This window comes from Triticum dicoccoides, chromosome 3B (assembly GCF_002162155.2).
Source record: "Triticum dicoccoides isolate Atlit2015 ecotype Zavitan chromosome 3B, WEW_v2.0, whole genome shotgun sequence".
Classification (NCBI taxonomy): Eukaryota; Viridiplantae; Streptophyta; class Magnoliopsida; order Poales; family Poaceae; genus Triticum; species Triticum dicoccoides.
The window spans coordinates 153,231,652-153,258,110 of record NC_041385.1 but is presented as its reverse complement, the minus strand read 5'-3'; the positions used below and the strand labels follow the sequence as shown (position 1 = coordinate 153,258,110).

The 26,459-nt window shown below is 44.0% G+C and overlaps 2 protein-coding genes and 1 non-coding gene across 3 annotated transcripts; 2 read left to right on the top strand and 1 right to left on the bottom strand.

Annotated features, from left to right (window-relative positions):
* Positions 1-14,134: 14,134 nt before the first annotated feature.
* Positions 14,135-15,495, bottom strand: LOC119275285 (probable glutathione S-transferase GSTU6). The gene has a single exon (XM_037556100.1). It carries the CDS (start codon positions 15,344-15,346, stop codon positions 14,600-14,602), a length of 747 nt encoding a protein of 248 aa, XP_037411997.1. The 5' UTR covers positions 15,347-15,495; the 3' UTR covers positions 14,135-14,599.
* TRNAP-AGG lies at positions 14,220-14,291 on the top strand. The gene has a single exon. It is a non-coding gene; the product is annotated as a tRNA-Pro (tRNA).
* Positions 15,496-21,953: 6,458 nt separating the features above from the next.
* Positions 21,954-23,019, top strand: LOC119281019. The gene has a single exon (XM_037561671.1). It carries the CDS (start codon positions 22,047-22,049, stop codon positions 22,791-22,793), a length of 747 nt encoding a protein of 248 aa, XP_037417568.1. The 5' UTR covers positions 21,954-22,046; the 3' UTR covers positions 22,794-23,019.
* The last annotated feature ends 3,440 nt before the right edge of the window (positions 23,020-26,459 follow it).

The following is a 26,459-nucleotide window of genomic DNA, read 5'->3' as shown; positions in this document are numbered from 1 at the left end:
CACGCGGCGCGCTAAAAATCAGTTTGCGGCGCGCCATTCGCCTGTTTTGGCGCGGCGGCCAGCGCTGGCTCCAGTGGCCGCTATAAAATGCAGCACGCGCGCGTAGCTCCAGCAGGCGCGCTAAAATGCAATGCGCGTGCTATCGCTCAAACAACATATGCGCTCAAAACACAAGCAAAAAGATCAAACACAAACAAAATAAATCAACAAAAATAGTTCAATTTCGTTATTACAACTCAAACAAATAACTTATCTTTCAATACAACAAATAGTTCGACAATACAACATCAAACGCACAAATCATTATGCTCTTTGTCAGTCATTCCATTTCCACCACTCCTCAATGAGATCCTTCTGAAGATCATTATGCGTTTCAGGACGCCGAATGACATGATAGGAGACAACAAAATGGGCCACCCTTTCAGCCCTCCGCCGCACTCGCACGGGATGTCCCAAGAGCTCATAGTGAGAGTAGTCTAAATCTTGGCCACGCTCATTCTCGATGATCATGTTGTGCATGATCACACAAGCATGCATGATGTACCAAAGTATCTTTTGATCCCAAAATCTAGTCGGTTCTCTCACAATAGCAAATTGGGCTTGCAAAATCCCAAAAGCTCTCTCCATATCTTTTCTAGCTGCTGCCTGAGCACTGTGAAAATCAAGATTTTTCTTACCTTCCGGTTTTTTCAACGGCTTCACAAAAGTTTGCCACTTTGGGTAGATGTCATCTGCAAGATAGTAGCCATAGTTGTATGTACGGCCATTTGCTATAAACTGCATCGGTGGCAGTTCACCATTTGCAATCTTATTCATCAGTGGTGATCGGTTGACAACGTTGATGTCATTCAAAGATCCAGGCATTCCAAAAAAAGCATGCTAAATCCAAGTCTCTTGATCGGTCACCGCTTCAAGGATTATAGTGGAACCCTTTTTTGGCCGTGGAATTGCCCATGCCATGCCTTAGGACAATTCTTCCAACTCCAATGCATGCAATCCATTGAGCCAAGCATACTTGGGAAGCCAGGAGCTTTGTTCATCTCCAATAGCCTTGCGGCGTCTTTAGCATTGGGAGATCTCAAATACGCCTGGCCAAACACTTGCACAATTTCGACTGCGAAGCGCTTGATACACATGATGGCTTGACTATCACCCATGGCCAAGTGATCATCAACTAAATCAGCGGGGATATCGTATGCCAACATATGCAAAGCGGCTGTCACCTTCTGAAAGGTGTTATGCTCGAGCTCTCCGGTGGCATTCCTCCATTGCTGAAAAAACCGATCATGGCTCGCTAGTTTCTCTGCAATGCGCCTGAACAACTCGGTGCTCATCCTAAACAGCGCCGAAAGGACAACTCGGGGTACACGGCATTATCCGCAAAATAGTGCCTGATCAATATGTTGTGGGCATCGATCCTATACTTCCAAATTTTCTGCCGACCCATAACCGAACCACCGTGCTTCGGTTTTTTATTGATGTGCATAGTAGGATCATTGCAAGATCCTCCTCCTCTTCCATATCAAATTCTTCTTCGAAAGAATCATATGACAAACTCATCTACAATGTTCAATTTAAACTAAGCTATAAAAACTACAAACAACATGCACCAAATTCTTGTATAAAATGTGAAGTTGAAGCAATACATACCTGAAGGAAATATGCCCTAGAAGCAATAATAAAGTTATTATTTATTTCCTTAATTCATGATAAATGTTTATTATTCATGCTAGAATTGTATTAAATGGAAACTTAGTACATGTGTGAATACATAGACAAAATATATAGTCCCCATTATGCCTCTGCTTGACTAGCTCGTTAATCAAAGATGGTTATGTTTCCTAACCATAGACATGTGTTGTCATTTGATGAACGAGATCACATCATTAGGAGAATGATGTGATGGACATGACCCATCCGTTAGCTTAGCATTATGATCGTGTTAGTTTCATTGCTACTGCTTTCTTCATGACTTATACAAATTCCTCAGACTATGAGATTACGCAACTTCCGAATACCGGAGGAACACTTTGTGTGCTACCAAACGTCACACAGTAATTGGGTGATTATAAAGGTGCTCTACAGGTGTCTCCTAAGGTGTTTGTTGGGTTGGCATAGATCGAGATTAGGATTTGTCACTCTGTGTTTCAGAGAGGTATCTCTGGGCCCTCTCGGTAATACTCATCACTATAAGCCTTGCAAGCATTGTAACTAATGAGTTAGTTGCGGGATGTAGTATTACAGAACAAGTAAAGATACTTGCCGGTAACAAGATTGAACTAGGTATTGAGATATCGACGATCGAATCTCGGGCAAGTAACATACCGATACCAAAGGGAACAACGTATGTTGTTATGCGGTTTGACCGATAAAGATCTTCGTAGAATATGTAGGAACCAATATGAGCATCCAGGTTCCGCTATTGGTTATTGACCGGAGACGTGTCTCGGTCATATCTACATAGTTCTCGAACCCGTAGGGTCCGCACGCTTAACGTTCGATGACGATTAGTATTATGAGTTTATGTGTTTTGATGTACCGAAGATAGTTCGTAGTTCCGGATGTGATCACGGACATGACGAGGAGTCTCGAAATGGTCGAGACATGAAGATTGATATATTGGACGACTATGTTTGGATATCGGAATGGTTCCGGATGAGTTCGGGCATTTACCGGAGTAATGGGGGGTTACCGGAACCCCCCGGGGAGTGTACTTATTGGGCCATAGTGGGAGAGAGGAGGCGGCGGTAGGTGGAGGGCGCCCCCCCCCCCAAGCCCAATCCAAATTGGGAGCCCCCCCTTTCCTTCCTCCGTCTCTCCCCCTTCCTTCTTTCCTAGTCCAACTAGGGAAGGGGGGAATCCTACTCCCGGTGGGAGTAGGACTCCTCCAGGGCACGCCATAGAGGGACGGCCCTCCCCCTCCTCCACTCCTTTATATACGGGGGAGGGGGGAACCCCATAGACACACAAGTTGACATTGTGTAGCCGTGTGCGGTGCCCCCCTCCACAGTTACACACCTCGGTCATATCATCGTAGTGCTTAGGCGAAGCCCTGCACCGGGTAACTTCATCATCACCGTCACCACGCCGTCGTGCTTACGAAACTCTCCCTCGGCCTCAACTGGATCAAGAGTACGAGGGACATCCCTGAGCTGAACGTGTTCTGAACACGGAGGTGCCGTACGTTTGGTGCTTGGATCGGTTGGATCGTGAAGACGTTCGACTACATCAACCGTGTTAACTAAACGCTTCCACTTTCGGTCTACGAGGATACGTGGACACACTCTCCCCTCTCGTTGCTATGCATCACATAGATTGATCTTGCGTGATCGTAGGAAATTTTTAGAAATTACCGCGTTCCCCAACAGTGGTATCCGACCAGGTCTATGCGTAGATGTTATATGCACGAGTAGAACACAAAGTGTTGTGGGCGATAATAGTCATACTGCTTACCAGCATGTCATACTTTGATTCGGCGGTATTGTTGGATGAAGCGGCTCAGACCGACATTATGCGTACGCTTACGCGAGACTGGTTCTACCGATATGCTTTGCACATAGGTGGCTGGTGAGTGTCCGTTTCTCCAACTTTAGTTGAATCGAGTGTGGCTACGCTCGGTCCTTGTTGAAGGTTAAAACAGCACACTTGACGAAAAATTGTTGTGGTTTTGATGCGTAGGTAAGAACGGTTCTTGATAGAAGCCCGCAGCAGCCATGTAAAACTTGCAACAACAAAGTAGAAGACGTCTAACTTGTTTTTGCAGGGCTTGTTGTGATGTGATATGGTCAAGCATGATGTGATATAAATTGTTGTATGAGATGATCATGTTTTGTAACACAGTTATCGGCAACTGGCAGGAGCCATATGGTTGTCGCTTTATTGTATGCAATGCAATCACCATGTAATTGTTTTACTTTATCACTAAGCGGTAGCGATAGTCGTACTAACAATAGTTGGCGAGACGACAACGATGCTATGATGGAGATCAAGGTGTCGCGCTGGTGACGTTGGAGATCATGACGATGCTTCGGTGATGGAGATCATGAACACAAGATGATAATGGCCATATCATGCCACATATTTTGACTGCATGTGATGTTTATCCTTTATGCATCTTATTTTGCTCAGAACGTCGGTAGCATTATAAGTTGATCCCTTACTAAATTTCAAGGTACAAGTGTTCTCCCTGAGTATGCACCATTGCGAAAGTTCGTCGTGCCGAGACACCACATGATGATCGGGTGTGATAAGCTCTACGTTCACATACAATGGGTGCAAGCCAGTTTTGCACACGCAGAATACTCGGGTTAAACTTGACGAGCCTAGCACATGCAAATATGGCCTCGGAACACTGAGACCGAAAGGTCTAGCGTGAATCATATAGTAGATATGATCAACATAGTGATGTTCACCATTGAAAACTACTCCATCTCACGTGATGATCGGACATGGTTTAGTTGATTTGGATCACGTGATCACTTAGATGATTAGAGGGATGTCTATCTAAGTGGGAGTTCTTAAGTAATATGATTAATTGAACTTTAATTTATCATGAACTTAGTACCTGATTGTATTTTGCATGTCTATGTTGTTGTAGATCAATGGCCCATGCTATAGTTCCTTTGAATTTTAATGCGTTTCTAGAGAAAGCTAAGTTGAAAGATGATGGCAGCAACTACACGGACTGGGTCCGCAACTTGAGGATTATCCTCATTGCTACACAGAAGAATTACGTCTTGGAAGCATCATTAGGTGTACTACCCGCGCCCGCAACTGCAGACATTGTGAATGCCTGGCAGACGCGTGTTGATGACTACTCAATAGTTCAGTGTGCCATGCTCTACGGCTTAGAACCGGAACTTCAACGATGTTTTGAACGTCATGGAGGATATGAGATGTTCCAAGAGTTGAGGTTAATATTTCAAGCAAATGCCCGGATTGAGAGATATGAAGGCTCCAATAAGTTCTACAGCTGTAAAATGAAGGAGAATAGTTTTGTCAGTGAACACATACTCAAAATGTCTGGGTACCACAACCACTTGACTCAACTGGGAGTTAATCTTCCTGATGATAGTGTCATTGACAGAGTTCTTCAATCACTGCCACCAAGCTACAAAAGCTTCGTGATGAACTATAATATGCAAGGGATGAACAAGACTATTCCCGAGCTCTTCGCAATGCTAAAGGCCGCGGAGGTAGAAATCAAAAAGGAGCATCAAGTGTTGATGGTCAATAAGACCACTAGTTTCAAGAAAAAGGGCAAAGGCAAGAAAGGGAACTTCAAGAAGAACGCAAAAAGGTTGTTTCTCAAGAGAAGAAACCCAAGTCTGGACCTAAGCCTCAAACTGAGTGCTTCTACTGCAAAGGGACTGGTCACTGGAAGCGGAACTGCCCCAAGTATTTGGCAGATAAGAAGGATGGCAAAGTGAAAGGTATATTTGATATACATGTTATAGATGTGCACTTAACTAATGCTCGCAGTAGCGCCTGGGTATTTGATATTGGTTTTGTTGCTCATATTTGCAACTTGAAATAGGGGCTACGGATTAAGCGAAGATTGGATAAGAACGAGGTGACGATGCACGTGGGAAATGGTTCCAAAGTAGATGTGATCGCGGTCGGCACGCTACCTCTACATCTACCATCGAGATTAGTTTTAGACCTAAATAATTGTTATTTGGTGCCAGCGTTGAGCATGAACATTATATCTGGATCTTGTTTAATGTGAGATAGTTATTCATTTAAATCAGAGAATAATGGTTGTTCTATTTATATGAGTAATATCTTTTATGGTCATGCACCACTGCTGAGTGGTCTATTTTTGTTGAATCTCGATAGTAGTGATACACATATTCATAGTGTTGAAGCCAAAAGATTGAAGTTTAATAATGATAGTGCAACTTATTTGTGGCACTACCGTTTAGGTCATATCGGTGTAAAGCACATGAAGAAACTCCATACTAATGGACTTTTGGAATCACTTGATTATGAATCACTTGGTGCTTGCGAACCGTGCTTTATGGGCAAGATGACTAAAACTCCGTTCTCCGGAACAATGGAACGAGCTACTGACTTGTTGGAAATAATACATACTGATGTATGCGGTCTAATGAGTGTTGATGCTCGTGGTGGATATCGTTATTTTCTTACCTTCACGGATGATTTGAGCAGATATGGTTATATCTACTTAATGAAGCATAAGTCTGAAACATTTGAAAAGTTCAAAGAATTTCAGAGTGAAGTGGAAAATCATCGTAACAAGAAAATAAAGTTTCTACGATCTGATCGCGGAGGAGAATATTTGAGTTACGTGTTTGGTCTTCATTTGAAACAACATGGGATAGTTTCACAATTACCGCCACCTGGAACACCAAAGTGAAATGGTGTGTCTGAACGTCGTAACCGTACTTTATTAGATATGGTGCGATCTATGATGTCTCTTACTGATTTACCGCTAACGTTTTGGGGTTATGCTCTAGAGACGACTGCATTCACTTTAAATAGGGCACCATCAAAATCCATTGAGACGGCGCCTTATGAACTGTGGTTTGGCAAGAAACCAAAGTTGTTGTTTCTTAAAGTTTGGGGCTGTGATGCTTATGTGAAAAAGCTTCAACCTGATAAGCTCAAACCCCAATCGGAGAAGCGCATCTTCATAGGATACCCAAAGGAAACTGTTGGGTACACCTTTTATCACAGATCCGAAGGCAAAATCTTTGTTGCTAAGAATGGATCCTTTCTAGAGAAGGAGTTTCTCTCGAAAGTAGTGAGTGGAGGAAAGTAGAACTTGATGAGGTAACTGTACCTTCTCCCTTATTGGAAAGTAGTTCATCACAAAAATTAGTTCCCGTGATTCCTACACCAATTAGTGAGGAAGCTAATGTGATGATCATGACGCTTTAGATCAAGTTACTACCGAACCTTGTAGGTCTTCCAGAGTAAGATCCGCACTAGAGTGGTACGGTAATCCTATTCTGGAAGTCATGTTACTAGACCATGATGAACCTACGAATTATGAGGAAGCGATGATGAGCCCAGATTCCGTGAAATGGCTTGAAGCCATGAAATCTGAGATGAGATCCATGTATTAGAACAAAGTGTGGACTTTGGTGGACTTGCCCGATGATCGGCAAGCCATATAAAATAAATGGATCTTTAAGAAGAAGACCGACGCAGACGGTAATGTTACTGTTTACAAAGCTCGACTTGTTGCGAAAGGTTTTTGACAAGTTCAAGGAGTTGACTAAGATGAGACTTTCTCACCCGTAGCGATGCTTAAGTCTGTCTGAATCATGTTAGCAATTGCTATATTTTATGATTATGAAATTTGGCAAATGGATGTCAAAACTGCATTCCTGAATGGATTTATGAAAGAATAGTTGTATATGATGCAACCGGAAGGTTTTGTCGATCCAAAGGGTGCTAACGAAGTGTGCAAGCTCCAATGATCCATTTATGGACTGGTGCAAGCCTCTCGGAGTTGGAATAAATGTTTTGATAGTGTGATCAAAGCATATGGTTTTATACAGACTTTTGGAGAAGCCTGTATTTACAAGAAAGTGAGTGGGAGCTCTGTAGCATTTCTAATCTTATATGTAGATGACATATTGTTGATTGGAAATGATGTAGAATTTCTGGATATCATAAAGGGATACCTGAATAAGAGTTTTTTTTGAAAGACCTTGGAGAAGCTGCTTACATATTGGATCTATAGAGATAGATCAAGATGCTTAATTGGACTTGCACAAAGCACATACCTTGATAAAGTTTTGAAGAAGTTCAAAATGGATCAGTCAAAGAAAGGGTTCTTGCCTGTGTTACAAGGTGTGAAGTTGAGTCAGACTCAAATCCCGACGACCGCAGAAGATAGAGAGAAAATAAAAGTCATTCCCTATGCTTCAACCAAAGTAATCCCGGAGTGGAGCACTGGACAACGGTCAAGAACATCCTGAAATACCTGAAAAAGGACTAAGGATATGTTTCTCGTTTATGGAGGTGAAAAAGAGCTCGCCTTAAATGGTTACGTCGATGCAAGCTTTGACACTGATTCGGATGACTCTAAGTCGCAAACCAGATACATATTTTTATTGAATGGAGGAGCTGTCAGTTGGTGCAGTTCCAAGCAGAGCGTCTTGACGGGATCTATGTGTGAAGCGGAGTACATTGCTGCTTCGAAAGCAGCAAATGAAGGAGTTTGGATGGAGGAGTTCAAATCCGATCTAGCTGTCATACCTAGTGCATCGGGTCCAATGAAAATCTTTTGTGACAATACTGGTGTAATTGCCTTGGCAAAAGAATCCAGATTTCACAAGAGAACCAAGCACATCAAGAGACGCTTCAATTCCATCCATCATCAAGTATCGGAAGGGGACATAGAGATTTGGAAGATACACACGGATTTGAATGTTGCAGACTCGTTGACTAAGCCTCTCTCACGAGCAAAACATGATTAACACCAAAGCTCCGTGGGTGTTAGAATCATTACTATGGAATCTAGATTATTGACTCTAGTGCAAGTGGGAGACTGAAAGAAATATGCCCTAGAGGCAATAATAAAGTTATTATTTATTTCCTTAATTCATGATAAATATTTATTATTCATGCTAGAATTGTATTAAACGGAATCTTAGTACATGTGTGAATACATAGACAAAATATATAGTCCCTAGTATGCCTCTACTTGACTAGCTCGTTAATCAAAGATGGTTATGTTTCCTAACCATAGACATGTGTTATAATTTGATGAACGAGATCACATCATTAGGAGAATGATGCGATGGACATGACCCATCCGTTAGCTTAGCATTATGATCGTATTGGTTTCATTGCTACTGCTTTCTTCATGACTTATACAAGTTCCTCAGACTATGAGATTATGCAACTTCCGAATACCGGAGGAACACTTTGTGTGCTACCAAACGTCACAACGTAATTGGGAGATTATAAAGGTGCTCTACAGGTGTCTCTGAAGGTGTTTGTTGGGTTGGCATAGATCGAGATTAGGATTTGTCACTCCGTGTTTCGGAGAGGTATCTCTGGGCCCTCTCGGTAATACTCATCACTATAAGCCTTGCGAGCATTGTAACGAATGAGTTAGTTGCGGGATGTAGTATTACAGAATGAGTAAAGAGACTTGCCGGTAACGAGATTGCACTAGGTATTGAGATACCGACGATTGAATCTCGGGCAAGTAACATACCGATGACAAAGGGAACTACGTATATTGTTATGCGGTTTGACCGATAAAGATCTTCATAGAATATGTAGGAACCAATATGAGCATCTAGGTTCCACTATTGGTTATTGACCGGAGACGTGTCTCGGTCATGTCTACATAGTTCTCGAACCCGTAGGGTCCGCACGCTTAACGTTCGATGACGATTAGTATTATGAGTTTATGTGTTTTGATGTACCGAAGATAGTTCGGAGTTTTGGATGTAATCACTGACATGAGGAGGAGTCTCAAAATGGTTGAGACATGAAGATTGATATATTGGACGGCTATGTTTGGACATTGGAATGGTTCCGGATGAGTTCGGGCATTTACCGGAGTACCGGGGGTTACCGGAACCCCCCGGGGAGTGTATGGGCCTTATTGGGGCATAGTGGGAGAGATGAGGCGGCGGCCAGGTGGAGGGCGCGCCCCCCAAGCCCAATCTGAATTGGGTGGGGGCCAACCCCCCTTTCCTTCCTCCTTCTCTCCCCCTTCCTTCTCTCCTAGTCCAACTAGGGAAGGGGAGGGGGGGAATCCTACTCCCGGTGGGAGGAGAACTCCTCCAGGGCGCGCCATAGAGGGCCGGCCCTCCGCCCTCCTCCACTCCTTTATATACGGGGGAGGGGGGCACCCCATAGACACACAAGTTGACATTGTTTAGTCGTGTGCGGTGCCCCCTCTACAGTTACACACCTCGGTCATATTGTCGTAGTGCTTAGGCGAAGCCCTGCGCTGGTAACTTCATCATCACCGTCACCACACCGTCATGCTAACGAAACTCTCCCTCGGCCTCAACTGGATCAAGAGTACGAGGGACGTCCCCGAGCTGAACGTGTGCTGAATGCGGAGGTGCCGTACGTTCGGTGCTTGGATCAGTTGGATCGCAAAGACGTTCGACTACATCAACCGCGTTAACTAAACGCTTCCGCTTTTTGTCTACGAGGGTACGTGGACACACTCTCCTCTCTTGTTGCTATGCATCACATAGATAGATTACCGCGTTCCCCAACAATACCTTGTGGGCATTTTGTCGAACACCTTGCGGGCCCCGAGCGGCAGTGGGCGGCCGGGCGCTGTTCGTTGAACGACTGCCGCACGCGAGGGGCGACGGCGACTAGAGAGAGACGGAGGGAGCAGCGGCGGTGCGGGGGATAGGCCAGGGAAGCGCTGGAATGGTCGCCGGAAGAAATGGGTGGCGCGAGCGGCAGCGGCGCCGCGGCGGCATGGGGTAGGTGGAGTTGCGAGCGGGCGCTCGAGTGTCCAGCACGCGGGAGCGGGTGCAGCAAATAAACGACGCGCGATGGCGTTTTCACCCGCACGCTAAACTATTTATGCCGCGCATGCGGTTTTTGCGCCTCCGCTCGAGCACCCGAAGCGGTAGCGCACGCGCAAAAAGGACTAATTTTTCAGCGCGGCGCTTGTTTAGCGCGTTTGTTGATGTTGCTCTAAGCTCCCTAGCTTTAAAGCGCCTACGTTCAATTGAGGTCTCCAACTAAGATTGGACCACCCGATTTTGACCGGGTAAACAATTTCTCAAAGCTTTCCCATTAGTTTTGTTATACTACACACTATGCTCCTTAATTTTTGAGGTCTCACAATTAATTGATGTCTGCAATTACAATTAATTCAACTCGATTTTGACCTGGTCAACAATACTAAGCTCCCTAAAATTTTAATTCCTCACAATAAATTGAGGTCTCCAATTGAAGTTGATTATCAAATAACACATAATCACACCGTCAAGAAACTCCACCTAAACACCCAATTATTAAAAATACACCGTCTTCCCACGCGCCACATCAAATAACAAACAAAAATTATGAAATCCCAACAAACTCCAATTACACAGCGGAGAACGCTCGACCCTTATGTATAGTATACGATGTTACGTGGGCAGGCGGACTGATCGTTGGGTTTTGAAATGTGTGGACTGAGCAACGACATGCCTGGAGGTTCAATGAGGATTAGTGGATTCAACCAATCCCCGGTTAGCTGCCGTCGGGCTCTGCACCTCACACTACTTTAGGTGTCAGTTCCTTGTTGCACCTTTTTCGCCTCGATACCAAGGTATCGGTCTAGTCGGATCGTTGACCCTACTTTGGCGTGATCGGTTCCCTTAACGGTAAGATCCCCTGAGCTATTTTACATTTATGGGAATCAAAATGTTTCAATGGCAGTAACCCTCGCTGATACTCCCTCCGTCCAGAAATACTTGTCCTAGAAATGGATATATCTAGACTTATTTTAGTTATAGATACACCTATTTTATCCATTTCGAGGACAAATATTTTCGAACGGAGGGAGTATTAGTGATATCATGTTTCGGCGGCCTTTTGGACCGGTGGAGGTTGTTGCCTTGCACAGATTGGTCTCGGACTTGGAGGGATTCATGTCAATGATGCATCATGATTTAGTTTCCTGGTGACTATAATCCTTTGGATGCTTCTTCGCTAGATCTATATATGTAACTATTTATGGAGGAATCTGGTCCTTAAGAGCTAACTGACATTTGGTCGATTAAGTTGCCCCTCAAAATCAAGATTTTCCTCTACCAATTAGTTCGTGGTCGCCTGTCTACAGGGGTGTAGGTCTTGAAGCAGAACAACCCCGGCGATGGCATATGTCCGTTGTGTGATGTCCTAGAAGAGAACAATCACTTACTTTTCACTTGTGTGACCGCCCAGTTTCTTTGGTGTTGCTTTCCTAAGGTTGTAGGATACAGGGGTATCCTATGAACTTTTTGGATCTTTACAAGATAATTTGGGCTAGCTCAGGCAACACTCGTCACCACCTTTAGGTTGTCTTTGATGTTGTTGCTTGGACACTTTGGCCCATTCACACCAAGCTTGTCCTTGTTTTTTTTAGAATCACTGGGAAGCTCCCCACCTGAATATATTACTCAAAAGGCTGTTGAGGCAGCAAGTACAGAATTACATATGCACGACGCAACGTGCAGAGAGGTAGAAATGCCACGAGAAGACGTCCTCCTTGTCACTTGTCTCCATGAGACGGTGTGACCATAGATCCAAGTCAGAAATAAGGGACCTGAGGATTATTACAGAATATTGATCAACACTTCTAAACATCATATCATTACGCGCTGCCCAAATCTTCCATAGTAGTGACATGAGAACCAATGACCATGCTTTACGGGAAAGCTGATGGGGCAGTGGTGTATCCCATAACTCAGAGATGTCGGTGATCTGGGGCAAAATACCAATGCGCTGCCATATCCGGTTGGTGAGTGGACAGGTGACGAAGAGGTGCATGGAGTCCTCGGGTAACAGAGCACATCGAGGGAATATGTCGGTGGAGATGATATGCTTGTGCGCGAGGTTGACCCTAGTGTTGAGACGGTCTTTGAAGAGGAGCCAAGCAAAAATTTTGATCTTGCGTGGAGCCTTGGAACACCATATGAGAGGGGCAAGGGGATCTTTGTCAGGCCGACACATGAGAGCGTAGTACGTGTGCTTGGTGGAGAAGTCATAACCTTGATGTAGGAACCTTTGGTCTTCCTCCGTCGAAGTCCTGCAAAATAGCCAAAAGTGAAACAAGCTCTTGTTCTACCACAAGGGAGAGACGATTACGGATGTTAGCATTTATACCGTAATGCAGAATATTAGCTACTTTTACTAGCTCTAGGGTGGAGTGTGAGAAGAGGTGGGGGAAGGTGGTAGCTAGAGGTCTTGGGGTCAACCAAGTGTCGAGCCAAAAGTCTGTGTGTGAACCATTGTTTGTTAATATGAAGGAGATTTTCTGGAGGGAGCCCTAAACCACCATACATTTTGGGTGTACACACATTTTTCCATGCAATAAGGCATTGAGCTCCTGAACAAGAATCCTCTCCCGCCCAAGAGAAGGCCCTACAGAGGGAGTCAATGGTTTTGAGGACCTTTTTAGGGATGTGAAAGACCGACATGAAATAGGTAAGGAGGAAATCTAAAACCGCGGAGATGAGGATGAGACGGTCTCCTTTGTCTAGCAGTTTGGCACGCCAACCAGTCATTAATTTACGAGAGTGTTCTAACAAGGGAGCGAACACATTGGATGGAGGTTTGGTGGGGGCAAGAGGTAGGCCGATGTAAGTTTGAGGGCAGGGGGTGTGGGTGCAGCCCATGGCAAGGGCAATGGCAGAGGCCATGGTGTCATCTGTGTGGAGTGTGGCTAGAGTGGTTTTGGAGAAGTTGATGGCCAGGCCTGTAGCTTGAGCAAAGTTGTTTAGGATTACTTTGAGAGCTGCGGCGGCGACAGGGGAGGCGGCAGCAATGATGAGCGTATCATCGGCGTACTGTAGTACGGTAGGAAGTAAGTGAGAGAAGATGGGGTGGTGGATCGCAACATCTGAGTTCTGGAGGATGAGCTGCTGGAGTAGGTCGGCTACGATGAGAAAATAGTAGGGAGAAGTCGGGTCACCTTGCCTAAGGCCATTCTTGCATTCAATCCAGTTGCCTGGAACACCATTCAGTAGGATGGATACTATTCATTGCCGATGCCCTACTGACGCCATTTATAAATTGGACAGTTTGTTGCACTAGTGGCGGGTCCTTAGTAAAAAGCTGGATAGTCGTCATCAAGGTTTCACCGTTTCGGTTGGGGGATTTGGCTCTTCGACTCTCCCCTCCGCCTGTCACTTGATCTTGGTTGTATTCATTCGGCCTTTCATTGTGATGTTGCCCATTTGCTTTGGAGCCGATAATTGTCACACGTGTGACATGTAGTAACACCGCCCACACGTTTTTTACACTAAAGTTGTTATAAAAAAACAAATCTAAAAAAAAACTGAAACTTATCATCCAAACAAAAGGTTGTCATACTTCACAACTAAATTGCCATCAAAAAGACATGTGAACAGAATTGTTTCGTGCCATAGGTGTGGACATTATCATTTGGATTTGCTTTTGAACCTGTTTTATGATGCAACGTGTGGGCGAAAGGCTTATTTACTTTGTCAAATACAGAACTTCAACTGCTCAAATATGGTATTGACTGAATTTAAATCACACAAGGGCATTTGGTCTAGTGGTATGATTCTCGCTTAGGGTGCGAGAGGTCCCGAGTTCAATTCTCGGAATGCCCCATATTTTCCTGTTTTTTTCTTCCTCTGTACTGTTGGACAACGTACACCCCGAACCAACCAACACCACCGTGTACAAGATGGTACTACTCCATTGGAGAAGGCAGTTCTCTGGCTACATTTCTGGAATACGTGGTTCGATCCATCGCCCAAATTCAGAGTTCCAAACAAGAACAAAGACTTATTACTCTATACTGCAGTAGGATAACTAAAGAATCCACCGGCTTAAGGGATCAGATTCAAATTCAGTTCAGTTCCTCCTCTGCGCGCGATGGATCCAGCTACACGCCTTGGAATTTACTACCGGTTTTTTACCGCGTCTGGTGCGGCGGCAGATACGGCAGGCCGCGGCGAGCCCGCTTCATGAGGTTGTACTCCACCAGCGGCGCCGCCTCCGGCACGATCTCCCTCACGCCGTCCAGCGCCCCGAACCGCTCCGCCCACGCCGCCAGCCGCGGCGTCCTGGCCGGGTCGATGGTCCGCACGCCGCACATGGCCTCGGACGCGCGCAGCCACCCGATGAACCCGCCGAGCGCCACGTCCACCAGCCCCACGCCGCCCCCGCCGAAGAAGTCCCTGTCCCCGAGCTCCCCCTCGAACGCCTCCAGCACGGCGATGACCTCCCTCGCCGCCCCCGCCCGCTCATCGGCCGTGCTCCCGCCGTAGAGCGGGGACCACGTGGGGAGCAGCTTCTGGTCGACGTAGGCCGCCCAGAACCGGGCGGCGGCGCGGCCGTGCGGGTCGTCGGGTGGGGGCAGGAGGCGCGGGAGGCGCTCCAGGAACGCCTCGTCGATGTACTCCACGATGACCAGCGACTCGGCGACGGGGCGGCCGCCGTGGATGAGCACGGGCACCTTCCCGCCGTGGGCCGGGTTGGAGGCGAGCAGGAGCTGGCTCTTGCCCCGCTCGCCGAACAGGTCCTCCTCCACGTACTCGTAGGGGACGCCCTTGAGGTTCAGCGCGAACCGCGCCCGCAGCGCGAACGGGCTCGTCCAGAACCCCAGCAGCGTCAGCCCCTCCTCCGTGCTGCTGCCGCCGCCTCCGGTGGCTTCCGCCATTGCTGCTGTGCCTGCCGATCGAGCGGTGCGATGATTGAGCCTCGCGGGTGTGTATGGTGGGGTTTTTTAATGGTTGGTCTGGTCTGGTGGATCTGGTGCGACGAATCATGTGGTTGTTCAGATATACTCCTACGTAGCACTTCGATTCGTCATGCGTGACGGTGAGTGTGTGGCCGTATTGTGCAATTGGGATGGTTATCCTATCTCAGATGCCATTTTTGGCGCGACCAAGTGAGCAAACTGGTCATTTCTTGCCATTTTCTTTCGTTTTGACCGCTACTGAAGAATGGACAGACATATATGCATACTCTCATCAGTCACTCACTCCGAGCTTCCCTCGGTGGTGGCTTGCCGGCGCCGTGAGCACGTAAGGATGAGGCCACGCGGATCCTGTACCAACGATCTTGGTCGATATTCAGAAAATGATTTATGTATAAACTGTTCGCTGTTCATTTCTGTGTGTAATACATTTGCATACTATGGCGGTATACCTGATTGTGTGGGGTCAGATAGAGTACTTGTTCTGTGGGATCGATTAACATTGGAATGCAGAATCGAATATACAGATATAATATACATGAGCAAACACGATACATTATGCTCATTTTTGTTCTTGGTTCCTATCTTTCTGTTTCAATCCAGAACATCCATCTTTGACCAACATTTCCGGTGAAGAAAGGAAAGGGCTCATCTGCTCTTTTTTAACGACCGAAGGCCTTCGAAGATACTCCCTCCGTCCGGAAATACTTGTCATCAAAATGAATAAAAGAGGATGTATATAGATGTATTTTAGTTCTAGATACATCCCTTTTTGTTCATTTTGATGACAAATATTTTCGGACGAAGGGAATATCAACAAACAGAGCAGTATATTTGCTGGAAAAAACCTAAAGTTTTTCCCGAAAAGGTTTGTCTTCTTGTACTTTAATGTCTGGAATAGTTGCTGAATCTCATCGTTGATGTTTATGTTGCTTCCTTTTTCATATTGTATTGGATGATGATCGCCGAATAACTTTGTTGTTCGATATATTGAGTCTGTGTAATATGAAATACTATGATCACGAATCTTACAATGCAAATGAAAATAGTGGCACTACCTTTATGTACGTAGAAGGGGTTGAAATAAGTTACATGGCCAAAACTTGATGTTATGAAGCTAAACAACCAAGTTGCTGTTAATGAAAGTTAATTTGTTGGTCGTTTTTATTTATTTACTAGCTGAACTTTATAATTAATCATATCATAATGATTCTGCTGTGCAATTCCTCCCATTGATTCTAATTATAACTCTAATACTACTAGAATCATATAGTTCATGTTTATCTTGGCACCTATGTGTTGTTGCACTAGCTTATTTTTGTCGGCGAGGTCTGCTATTGGATATATTAAGGTTGTGTAGTATGTAATATTATGATTTGGAATACTATAGTGCGAAGAAAAACAGTGGCACTGCCTTTATTTAAGTAAAAAGTGTTGAACTAACTTGTTCGGTCTGAAACTTAGTGTTATAGAATTGAACTGACAAGAAAATGGTAATGAGACTTAACTAATTTGCTGTTTTAATTCATTTATCTGTTAAACTTCATAAGTAATAATATTAGAACAAAGCTTATGTGCAATTATACTGATTGAAGTGGAAAGTTATTCTAGTAATTGCATTTTTGTAAAAACAATTGTCCTGTCATCAACACTGAAAGTGACTTAAAATGTGAAAAGTTTTAAACCACAATGTTTGCACAGAAAGCACAATGTATGGGGCAGCTTCGTTTAAAAACAATGAAAATATGAAAAATTCAGAAGTTGTTGCAAAGAATGTAGAGCTTTGCTTACGTACAACAATTCCACAATGCATTTTGGATGGAAAGTTCAGTGGTCACGTAAGAGATACTTATCCACAAATGGTAATTTTCATTTTTATAGTTTAGAAGTTCCAATTAGAATTTATTTACATTAGAGTATGTACTATGTTTAAAGGTGAGACATTTTGTAACTCAAGAATATAAGCCGATGCATGCTAAAAGAATCCATGAGTGGAATATCAAGAAGGATGATATAGTGAGAGAGGATATTGAATTTACAGATAAAGTCTTCTTGTGGTTAAACCAATCATGCATGCGTTGCACTGAAAGAAGGTCAACTAGATGTTTGCTTGAGAGGGCAAGTAAATCAACATGTATCATAAAAAACCTGGTACTATGTATTATACTTAATTTTAACTAATTGATATTACATTTTTTTTCTTATTTCATATGGTCAATTTATCTAGTTTCGCATAGTATTTTGAAACAATTTTCTGGTCTCAGCAATGTTCATGCAGTACCACAAGGTAAACTTTGTTCTAAGCAACTTTTGTTGTGTCTTTTATTCTATATGGCTTTGATATATTGTTCTCAGTAATGTTCATGCAGTATCACAAGGATGATTTGAAGCAGATTAAGCAGGATAAATGCAAATTTACCTCGATCTCATGCGCCGCTCAACTCCATTGGAGTTTTCTCGCTTAGGGCGAGTGGGGACGACAACAACAGAAGAACACCAGCACTAGCTGTCATGGGTGTCGATGGTTGGAGCCGTGAAGTTGCGGCGACCGCCACCAAGACCGTCTTGTACCAGTGACAACAGAGTATATCCACAAGATGACACTGGAAGCAATAACCACGAGGGGAAGAGAGGAGGCATGAAGAAGTTCATACTTCTACGGAGCAAGCTGAGTTGGGTGGCACATTGTATGTGAAATTTACATATAGGATGTTGAGTCGCCCATGGATCCAACCTACACCCCCTAGTTGCAAGCATGTCGTGCCCTTTACAATTACATATACGATGTGGTGTACATACAATTGTATGTCAAAGATAGATATGCAGTTGAGTGGCACATTTGCACAATAAAATACATCCCTATTAAAAAAAACCAAATCACAAAAAATTTGAAAAGGAAAGCAAAAATAGTTTTTTTGGAAAAGAGATTTCATATAATAATAAAATAGACATAGACAATCAGCAACATGAAAATGAGAATGGGTTTGAGGAGGAAGGGCCCCCGGACACCTAAGAGTCATGAGCAATGAGTTGTGACCGCTTCATGGGAGCAACTGACTGGAGGTTACCCTCTCCCGGGAACCTCCAAGGATTACTTTTGGTGGCCTCACAGCACACCCAGTGGTCGTCTAGCCGCCGTCACATGTCACGTGTTGGCATTTTCTCTGGATCTTTTATTTTTTCTATACCCTTTTTCAGGTTTCAGATGTTTTTTTTTTAATTTTTTGGCTTTACGGTTTTCACTTTGTTTTCCTTAGATTTTTGAAACTTTTTTGCATGAAAAAAAATGTGCTTTCACGAGAAGCACAATTGAGCTTCTCGGGAAAGGGGAAAACCAGTACTTCAATGAGAAGCATAGATTTGCTTCTCATGTAAGTACAAATTTGCTTCAGAAGCACATAAAAAGAAGTATGTGTTTCCAAGAAGCAAAATTGTTCTTCTTGAAAAAGGCAAAAAATGAAGCACTATTTTGCTTTCGCGAGAAGCATAATTGTGCTTCTCCCGAAAAAAAGCACGCCCTATGCTCCAAAAAAAGAAAGAAAAACCACAGCCGTGCTATTGCTTTCTAGCTCTGCTTTTTTCTTCCTTTTTTGTATTTGTTTTTATTTTGCGCGAACCATTTTTTTTGGTATCCATTTTTGTTTCTGTTTTTTTTTGTTTTAAAGGTTTTACGTTTAAAAAAAATAATAAGTTCGTCAAAACCTATTAACATGTAATCTAGTTTTGAAGATCTTGATACGAGAATCCAACAGTGAAGACGGTTCTAGATTTGGACACCCAGGTTATGACAAGTGACTGGCGCCACTTGTCAGCATCTGAGAAGGTACGTTGACCTTTACAATTTAACTGGTGATTTCGCCGCTTGCCCTCCACCCCCCTCTCTCTAAGTGTAAAAAATCGCAGTAAAAAAAGACAACGAAAACGGGTGCCCCTATGCCTCGCTTATAGTGATAATTAGTGAACCCTACCGTCAAGCAGAGCACGAGAGGAGATGGACCAATCCGGCTGCGCAGGAGGCCACAACCTCTTTTTTTGTTTGTTATAATTTTTCATGGTTTTGTTTTTATTTATTTATTTAATTTTATTTATATTTCCAAATATTCTAAATAAATACATTACGAAAAACACTTTACATAAAACCTTTCAAAAATATGTTAAACAAGCATTTGAAAAATGTTTCTCATGTATACAAAAATGTATAGAAAAAATATACAATATGCGTGAAAAAACTTTAATCTGTATTTAAAAAAAATTTATCAAAGCATTTGAAAAAAGGTTAAACATGTATTTGAAAAATGTTAATAAAGCATTTAAAAAATGTTAAATGTGTATAGAAACAGTGTTGACCATGTATTCAAAGAATGTTAAACTTCTATATGAAAAATGTTAGTCAAGCATGTAAAAAAATGTTAAATATGTGTAGAAAAAATGCTTACCATGTATTAAAAAAGCTAATCTGGTACCAAAAAATGTAATAAATCATTTAAAAATGTTAAACTAGAATAATGTTAAGCAAACACGTGAAAAGGTGTTAAATATGTATAGAGAAAATGTTGACCATGTATTAAAAAAGTTAATCTGGTATAAGAAAAATGTTAATCGATCATTTAATTTTTTTAATGTTTATAAAAAAAGGTTTACTATGGATTAAAAAAATATTAATCTACTATTTTAGAAATGTAATCAATTATTTCATTTTTTAAATGTGTATACACAAATGTTGACCATGTATTCACTGAATATTAATCTTGTTTTGAGAAAATTTAAACATGTATTAGATATATACCAAAAATATGTATAGAAAAACAATAAAAACCCGAGAGAAAACAAAAGAAAACTGATGAAAAACAAGAAGAAAAAGGAAAAATGAAGAAAACAGAAAGAAAAGAAAAAAGCCAATGGAAACCGAGAAAGAGACATAGAAAACTAAAAAATGAAGAAAAAATAAATAAAAGAAAAGAAAAAGGCTAGTGAAAACCGAGAAAAAAAATAAAAACAAAGAAAAATTAAAAATAGAAAAAACCCCAATAAAAACAGAGAAAGAAACGAAGAAAAACTGATGAAAAAACAGAAAAACCTTGAAATCCAATGAGAAAACTGCTTTATTCTTTCAAGTAGGTCACGCCCTAGTAATTTAAAATGAACTTGATGGTGACTCATTGGCTAGCAGGGCTACGCAGCAAATAGTAGATCCTGGGATCGATCCCTATAGGGAGCTCCTTTTTTAAATTCAAATTTCTACAGCGCGAAAAATTTCGAATTTATTTGTGGACACACATACACATGTATAATATAACAAACGCACCGCTAAATGGGCTTTTTATTTTGTTATTGGGCCGGTTTTTTGTCTTTTTGTACAACCTATAAGTCACAACATTTCTAAACAAAATTTAACATGTTCTTGCGGAATACATATATTTTTTCCATGATTTTTTTCATTTTTTAAAAACTTTTAAATATGTTCTTTTTTAAACTTCGCACGCCCTTGGCCGCACGCCTTACACAGGCCGAATGATGACAAATTACTCCCAGCATGAATCTTGTAGCAAGGAAGGATCTGACGGTTGGCGCTCCTACCTCTTTCTTTTTTACGGGAACTCTGCTACTCCTACCTCCTTTTTAGATAGCTGCACGCCCCAACCCTCCTCCAACCACCAAGCGCGAGAGCTTCTTTTCTAAATTCAAATTTCTACAGCGTCAAAAATTTCAAATTTATTTGTGGACACACATACACATGTATAATATAACAAACGCACATTTAAATGGGCTTTTTATTTTGTTATTGGGTCGATTTTTTTTCTTTATGTACAACCTATAACTCACAACATTCCTAAACAAAATTTAACATGTTCTTGCGGAATACATATATTTTTCCATGATTTTTTTTCATTTTTTAAAAGCTTTTAAATATGTTTTTTTTAACTTCGCACGCCCTTGGCCGCACGCCTTACACAGGCCGAATGAAGACAAATTACTCCCAGCGTGAATCTTGAAGCAAGGAAGGATCTGACGGTTGGCGCTCCTACCTCTTTCTTTTTTACGGGAACTCTGCAACTCCTACCTCCTTTTTAGATAGCTGCGCGCCCCGACCCTCCTCCAACCACCAAGCGCGAGAGCTCCGTTTTTAAATTCAAATTTCTACAGCACGAAAAATTTCGAATTTGTTTGTGGACACACATACACATGTATAATATAACAAACACACATTTAAATGGACTTTTTATTTTGTTATTGGGCCGGTTTTTTGTCTTTTTGTACAACCTATAACTCACAACATTTCTAAACAAAATTTAACATGTTCTTGCGGAATACATATATTTTTCCATGATTTTTTTTTCATTTTTTAAAAATTTATAAATATGTTTTTTTTTAACTTCGCACGCCCTTGGCCGCACGCCTTACACATGCCGAATGAAGACAAATTATCCCCAGCGTGAATCTTGAAGCAAGGAAGGATCTGACGGTTGGCGCTCCTACCTCTTTCTTTTTTACGGGAACTCTGCTACTCCTACCTCCTTTTTAGATAGGTGCGCGCCCCGACCCTCCTCCAACCACCAAGCGCGAGCTAGTGAGCGGAAGCAGCCCACCTTGCTCAGCATCCTCACTCTCGCTCTCCTCTCCTCGATCCCTCCGCCTCTCTCCCTCTCTCCCTCCACCTAAAATGGCTGGTAAGGACGTCGTGCCGACGGCGACCACCCAACGGAAGAGCGTGGCAAGGCGGCTGTGGCGCGTGGTGCGCGCCGTGCTCTACATGCTGCAGCGTGGGGTGCTGCCGTCCGGGCGCAAGCTGGCCATTGACCTCGGCCTCCTCCTCCGCCGCGGCAAGAAAGCCGGCAAGGCCCTCGGCGGCCTCGGCGGCCTTTCTTCGGCGAGGTCGTCGTCGTTCTCGTGCCGTGCACTCGACCCGGCCCTCGCGGTGCACGAGCCCTCGCGCAGCCGCCGGGAGGTCGAGTTCAGCTGCAGCAACACCCCTTTCTCCGCCGCCGCCAGGAGCCGCCACCACCGTGGCGACGAGGACACCGGATACTACTACAGCTACGACGCCGCCGACATCGCCAAGGTTTTCGAGATGCTCAACGAGGGCGGCCACCCCTTCGACGACGACGCGCTCGTGATGGCGCTGGCTACCGCGACGCCGTCGCCCGCTCTGTGGACTTCTTCCGCCTCCGGGGCCGGGCACCAGCCGGGGACGAGGCAGCTCCGCATCGCCGACTCGCCGTTCTCGGCGCCGGGCAACGAAACGCCTGGCGAGCAGCAGGTGGACAGGAAAGCCGACGAGTTCATCAGGAGGTTCTACGAGCAGCTGCGCGCCCAGAAGAGCGTCGCCGCCACGCCGGACAACAACGGTTACGCCGCCGGCTCGTACACCGGCCGTTCGCCACGTCCGGTCGCCGCTGGCACCATCTAGTGAAGTGTCTCAGTGGAGCACTGGAGCCCGAGGCGGCCACCGGTCGCCCGGCCGGCAGGAGGGTCTAGACACGCCGCATGCATGAATCTTTTGTGTTCACCCTTGTCCTTGTGCACCATTGACCATTCCATGTTGATGTCGCATTTAATCAGTTTGCTCTGGTTTCTGTTAATCGAGAGAGATTTGATGTATTTCCCGTAGATTTTGCTTAAACCAATATATTCTTCGATGCTTCAATTTGGATTATGTAAACTGTAAATGAAAGTATAAGCGAGTGACAATTGCTTATACTAAACCGAACCTGGGCGATGTGGAGCACTAAAGAAAGAAGACAAGACAACAAATATTGAGGAGTTGGATAACTGTCTTTGAATTTTGTGTAGTACTACTCGCTTTAGCATGTTTGTTGGATGTGTCGGATGGTACACCAATATTTGCAGAACATCGTCACTCTTTATGGTTGCAACCTTTTTGACCACGATGACTCACAACCTTAGCTAGAATTGGTAGATTCAAACTCTTAATGTTTACAAGAAAGTGGCCACTAATTAATAGATCTTGTAATGGTCATCTATTTGCCGCATGATCACCTTACATGGTTTTCATTCATGGATGAGCCAAGTAAAGTCTAGTTCCGGAGCTGAAGAGAATAAGTCTAAGAGCACCCCTCATCCTTTAACGGAAAGCTTATAGAATCGAAGTCGGATATTTTTGCCATTCTAAGTGAATGCCCTCAATCACATTGGATCCCGTTTCCCGTGCACGACCCTGTGTTGGATCGACGTTGGATAGGGATGGGGGGGACAATGGAGAGGCGATTGATGACAAGGATTTAAGGGGACCTTGAGTCACCCATGAGGAAGCGACAACAAGGAGAGGTTTCGCTGGTTACACCAACCAAGAACTAGACTTAGGAAACATACTAATTTGTGTTGCTCCATAAGCTGGGAGATAAAAGTGGCGGTACCTCCCCCAATCATTCCACTCTCTCCCTCGTCCTCGCCAAGATACTCCACCTGCCGAAGCCTAGGAAGAGCACATGGGGGCGACACTTTCCTCTTTCGCCTTGAATAACGACCCACTCACGGTGGTGGCACTCGGTGTGGTGGTGTGTTGCTAGTCGCAGTGCGATACATGAGGTGGTTGCCGACAGGCATTGCATGTTCCATGCTAGACATGAGTGGTGGTGCCGACGTTGACTCGGTTGCTCCTCCATTGTGATGTTGTTGTCGTGATGTCCTTCTGCTACATTTTGTGTGCTTAGTTGTTATCGAACACAAACAAAGATGTGGCTCGGTCTCATAGGTTCACAACGGCTAGCCCTCCTGAAAGGATCGATATAGTTGACTAGAGGGGGGGGGGTGAATAGGCAACTAACAATTTTTAGCTTTTCTTTACCAAATTAAACTTTGCATCAAAGTAGGTTGTCTAGATATGCAACTAGGTGAGCAACCTATATGATGCAATAATAATAAGCACACAAGCAAGCAAAGGATATAACACAATATAACTTGCACAAGTAAAGGTAAGAGATAACAAAGAGTGGAACCGATGGAGACGAGGATGTGTTACCGAAGTTCCTTCCCTTTGAGAGGAAGTACGTCTCCGTTGAAGCGGTGTGGAGGCACAATTCTTCCCAAGAAGTCACTAGGGCCACTGTATTCTCCTCACGCCCTCACATAATGCGAGATGCCATGATTCCACTATTGGTGTCCTTGGAGGCGGTGACCGAACCTTTACAAACAAGGTTGGGGCAATCTTCACAACTTAACTGGAGGCCCCCAACGACACCACGAAGCTTCACCACAATGGACTATGGCTCCGCGGTGACCTCAACCGTCTAGGGTGCTCAAACACCCAAGAGTAACAAGATCCTCTAGGGATTAGTGGGGGGAATCAAATTTCTCTTGGTAGAAGTGTAGATCGAGGCCTTCTCAACCAATCCCTAGAGAATCAACAAGTTTGATTGGCTAGGGAGAGAGATCGGGCGAAAATGGAGCTTAGAGCATCAATGGAGCTTGGAGGTGGAAGAGGTAGTCAACTCGGAGAAGAAGACACCCCCTTTTATAGTGGAAGAACAAATCCAATCGTTATCCACCAACTCAGCCTGCTACACACGGTACTACTGCATCAAACAAGCGGTACTACCGCGGCGGACCATGGTACTACCGCTGGCACGACAAGGGCCAGGACTAGACCTGATGTGCTAAGATAGGGAGCGGTAGAACCGCTGGCGCGGTACTACCGCGCCCCCTTGTGGTACTACCGCAAGGCAGGGATAGTCAAGGCTGAGAAGGCACGGACATAAAAAATTACATTCGTGACTACTTCCGCTGAGTTTAGGTCCATGCAAAAATCCGACACGGTACTACCGCAAGTCTGGCGCGGTACTACCGTGTAGGGTGCGGATGTAAAAAATTACATCCGCCCCTAGTTCCACTCATGCTGTTGTGCCTGGCCAGAGCTCATGGTACTACCGCGCCCAAGGCGCGGTACTACTGATACGTCTCCGTCGTATCTATAATTTTTGATTGTTCCATACCAACATTCTACAACTTTCATATACTTTTGGCAACTTTTTATATTATTTTTGGGACTAACATATTGATCCAGTGCCCAGTGCCAGTTCCTGTTTGTTGCTTATTTTATGTTTCGCAGAAAACCCATATCAAACGGAGTCCAAACGGGATAAAAACGGACAGAGAATATTTTTGGAATATTTATGATATTTGGGAAGAAGAATCAACGCGAGACGGTGCCCGAGGGGGCCACGAGGCAGGGGAATGCTTGATACGTCTCCAACGTATCTATAATTTTTGATTGTTCCATGCTATTATATTACCCGTTTTGGATGTTTATGGACTTTACTTTACACTTTTATATCATTTTGGGACTAACTTACTAACCGGAGGCCCAGCCCGTATTGCTGTTTTTTTGCCTATTTCAGTGTTTCGAAGAAAAGGAATATCAAACGGAGTCCAAACGGAATGAAACCTTCGGGAGCGATCTTTTTGGAACAAACATGATCTAGAGGACTTGGAGTGGAAGTCAAGAAACAATCGAGGAAGCCACGAGGGTGGAGGGCGCGCCCCCCCTACTGGGCGCACCCCCTGTCTCGTGGGCCCCTCGGGCGTCCACCGACCTACTTCTTCCTCCTATATATACCCATGTACCCCCGAGAACATCAGAAGCGACCACGAAAAACTATTTCCACCACTGTAACCTTCTGTATCCGCGAGATCCCATCTTGGAGCCTTCGTCGGTGCTCCGCCGGAGGGGGAATCAACCACGGAGGGCTTCTACATCAACACCATAGCCTCTCCTATGAGTTATGAGTAGTTTACCATAGACCTTCGGGTCCATAGTTACTAGCTAGATGGCTTATTCTCTCTCTTTGAATCTCAATACCATGTTCTCCTTGATCTTCTTGGAGATCTATTTGATGTAACTCTTTTTGCGGTGTGTTTGTCGAGATCCGATGAATTGTGGGTTTATGATCAAGTTTATCTATGAGAAATATTTGAATCTCCTCTAAATTCTTTTATGTGTGATTAAGTTATCTTTGCAAGTCTCTTCGAATTATCAGTTTGGTTTGGCCTACTAGATTGATCTTTCTTGCAATGGGAGAAGTGCTTAGCTTTGGGTTCAATCTTGCGGTGTCCTTTC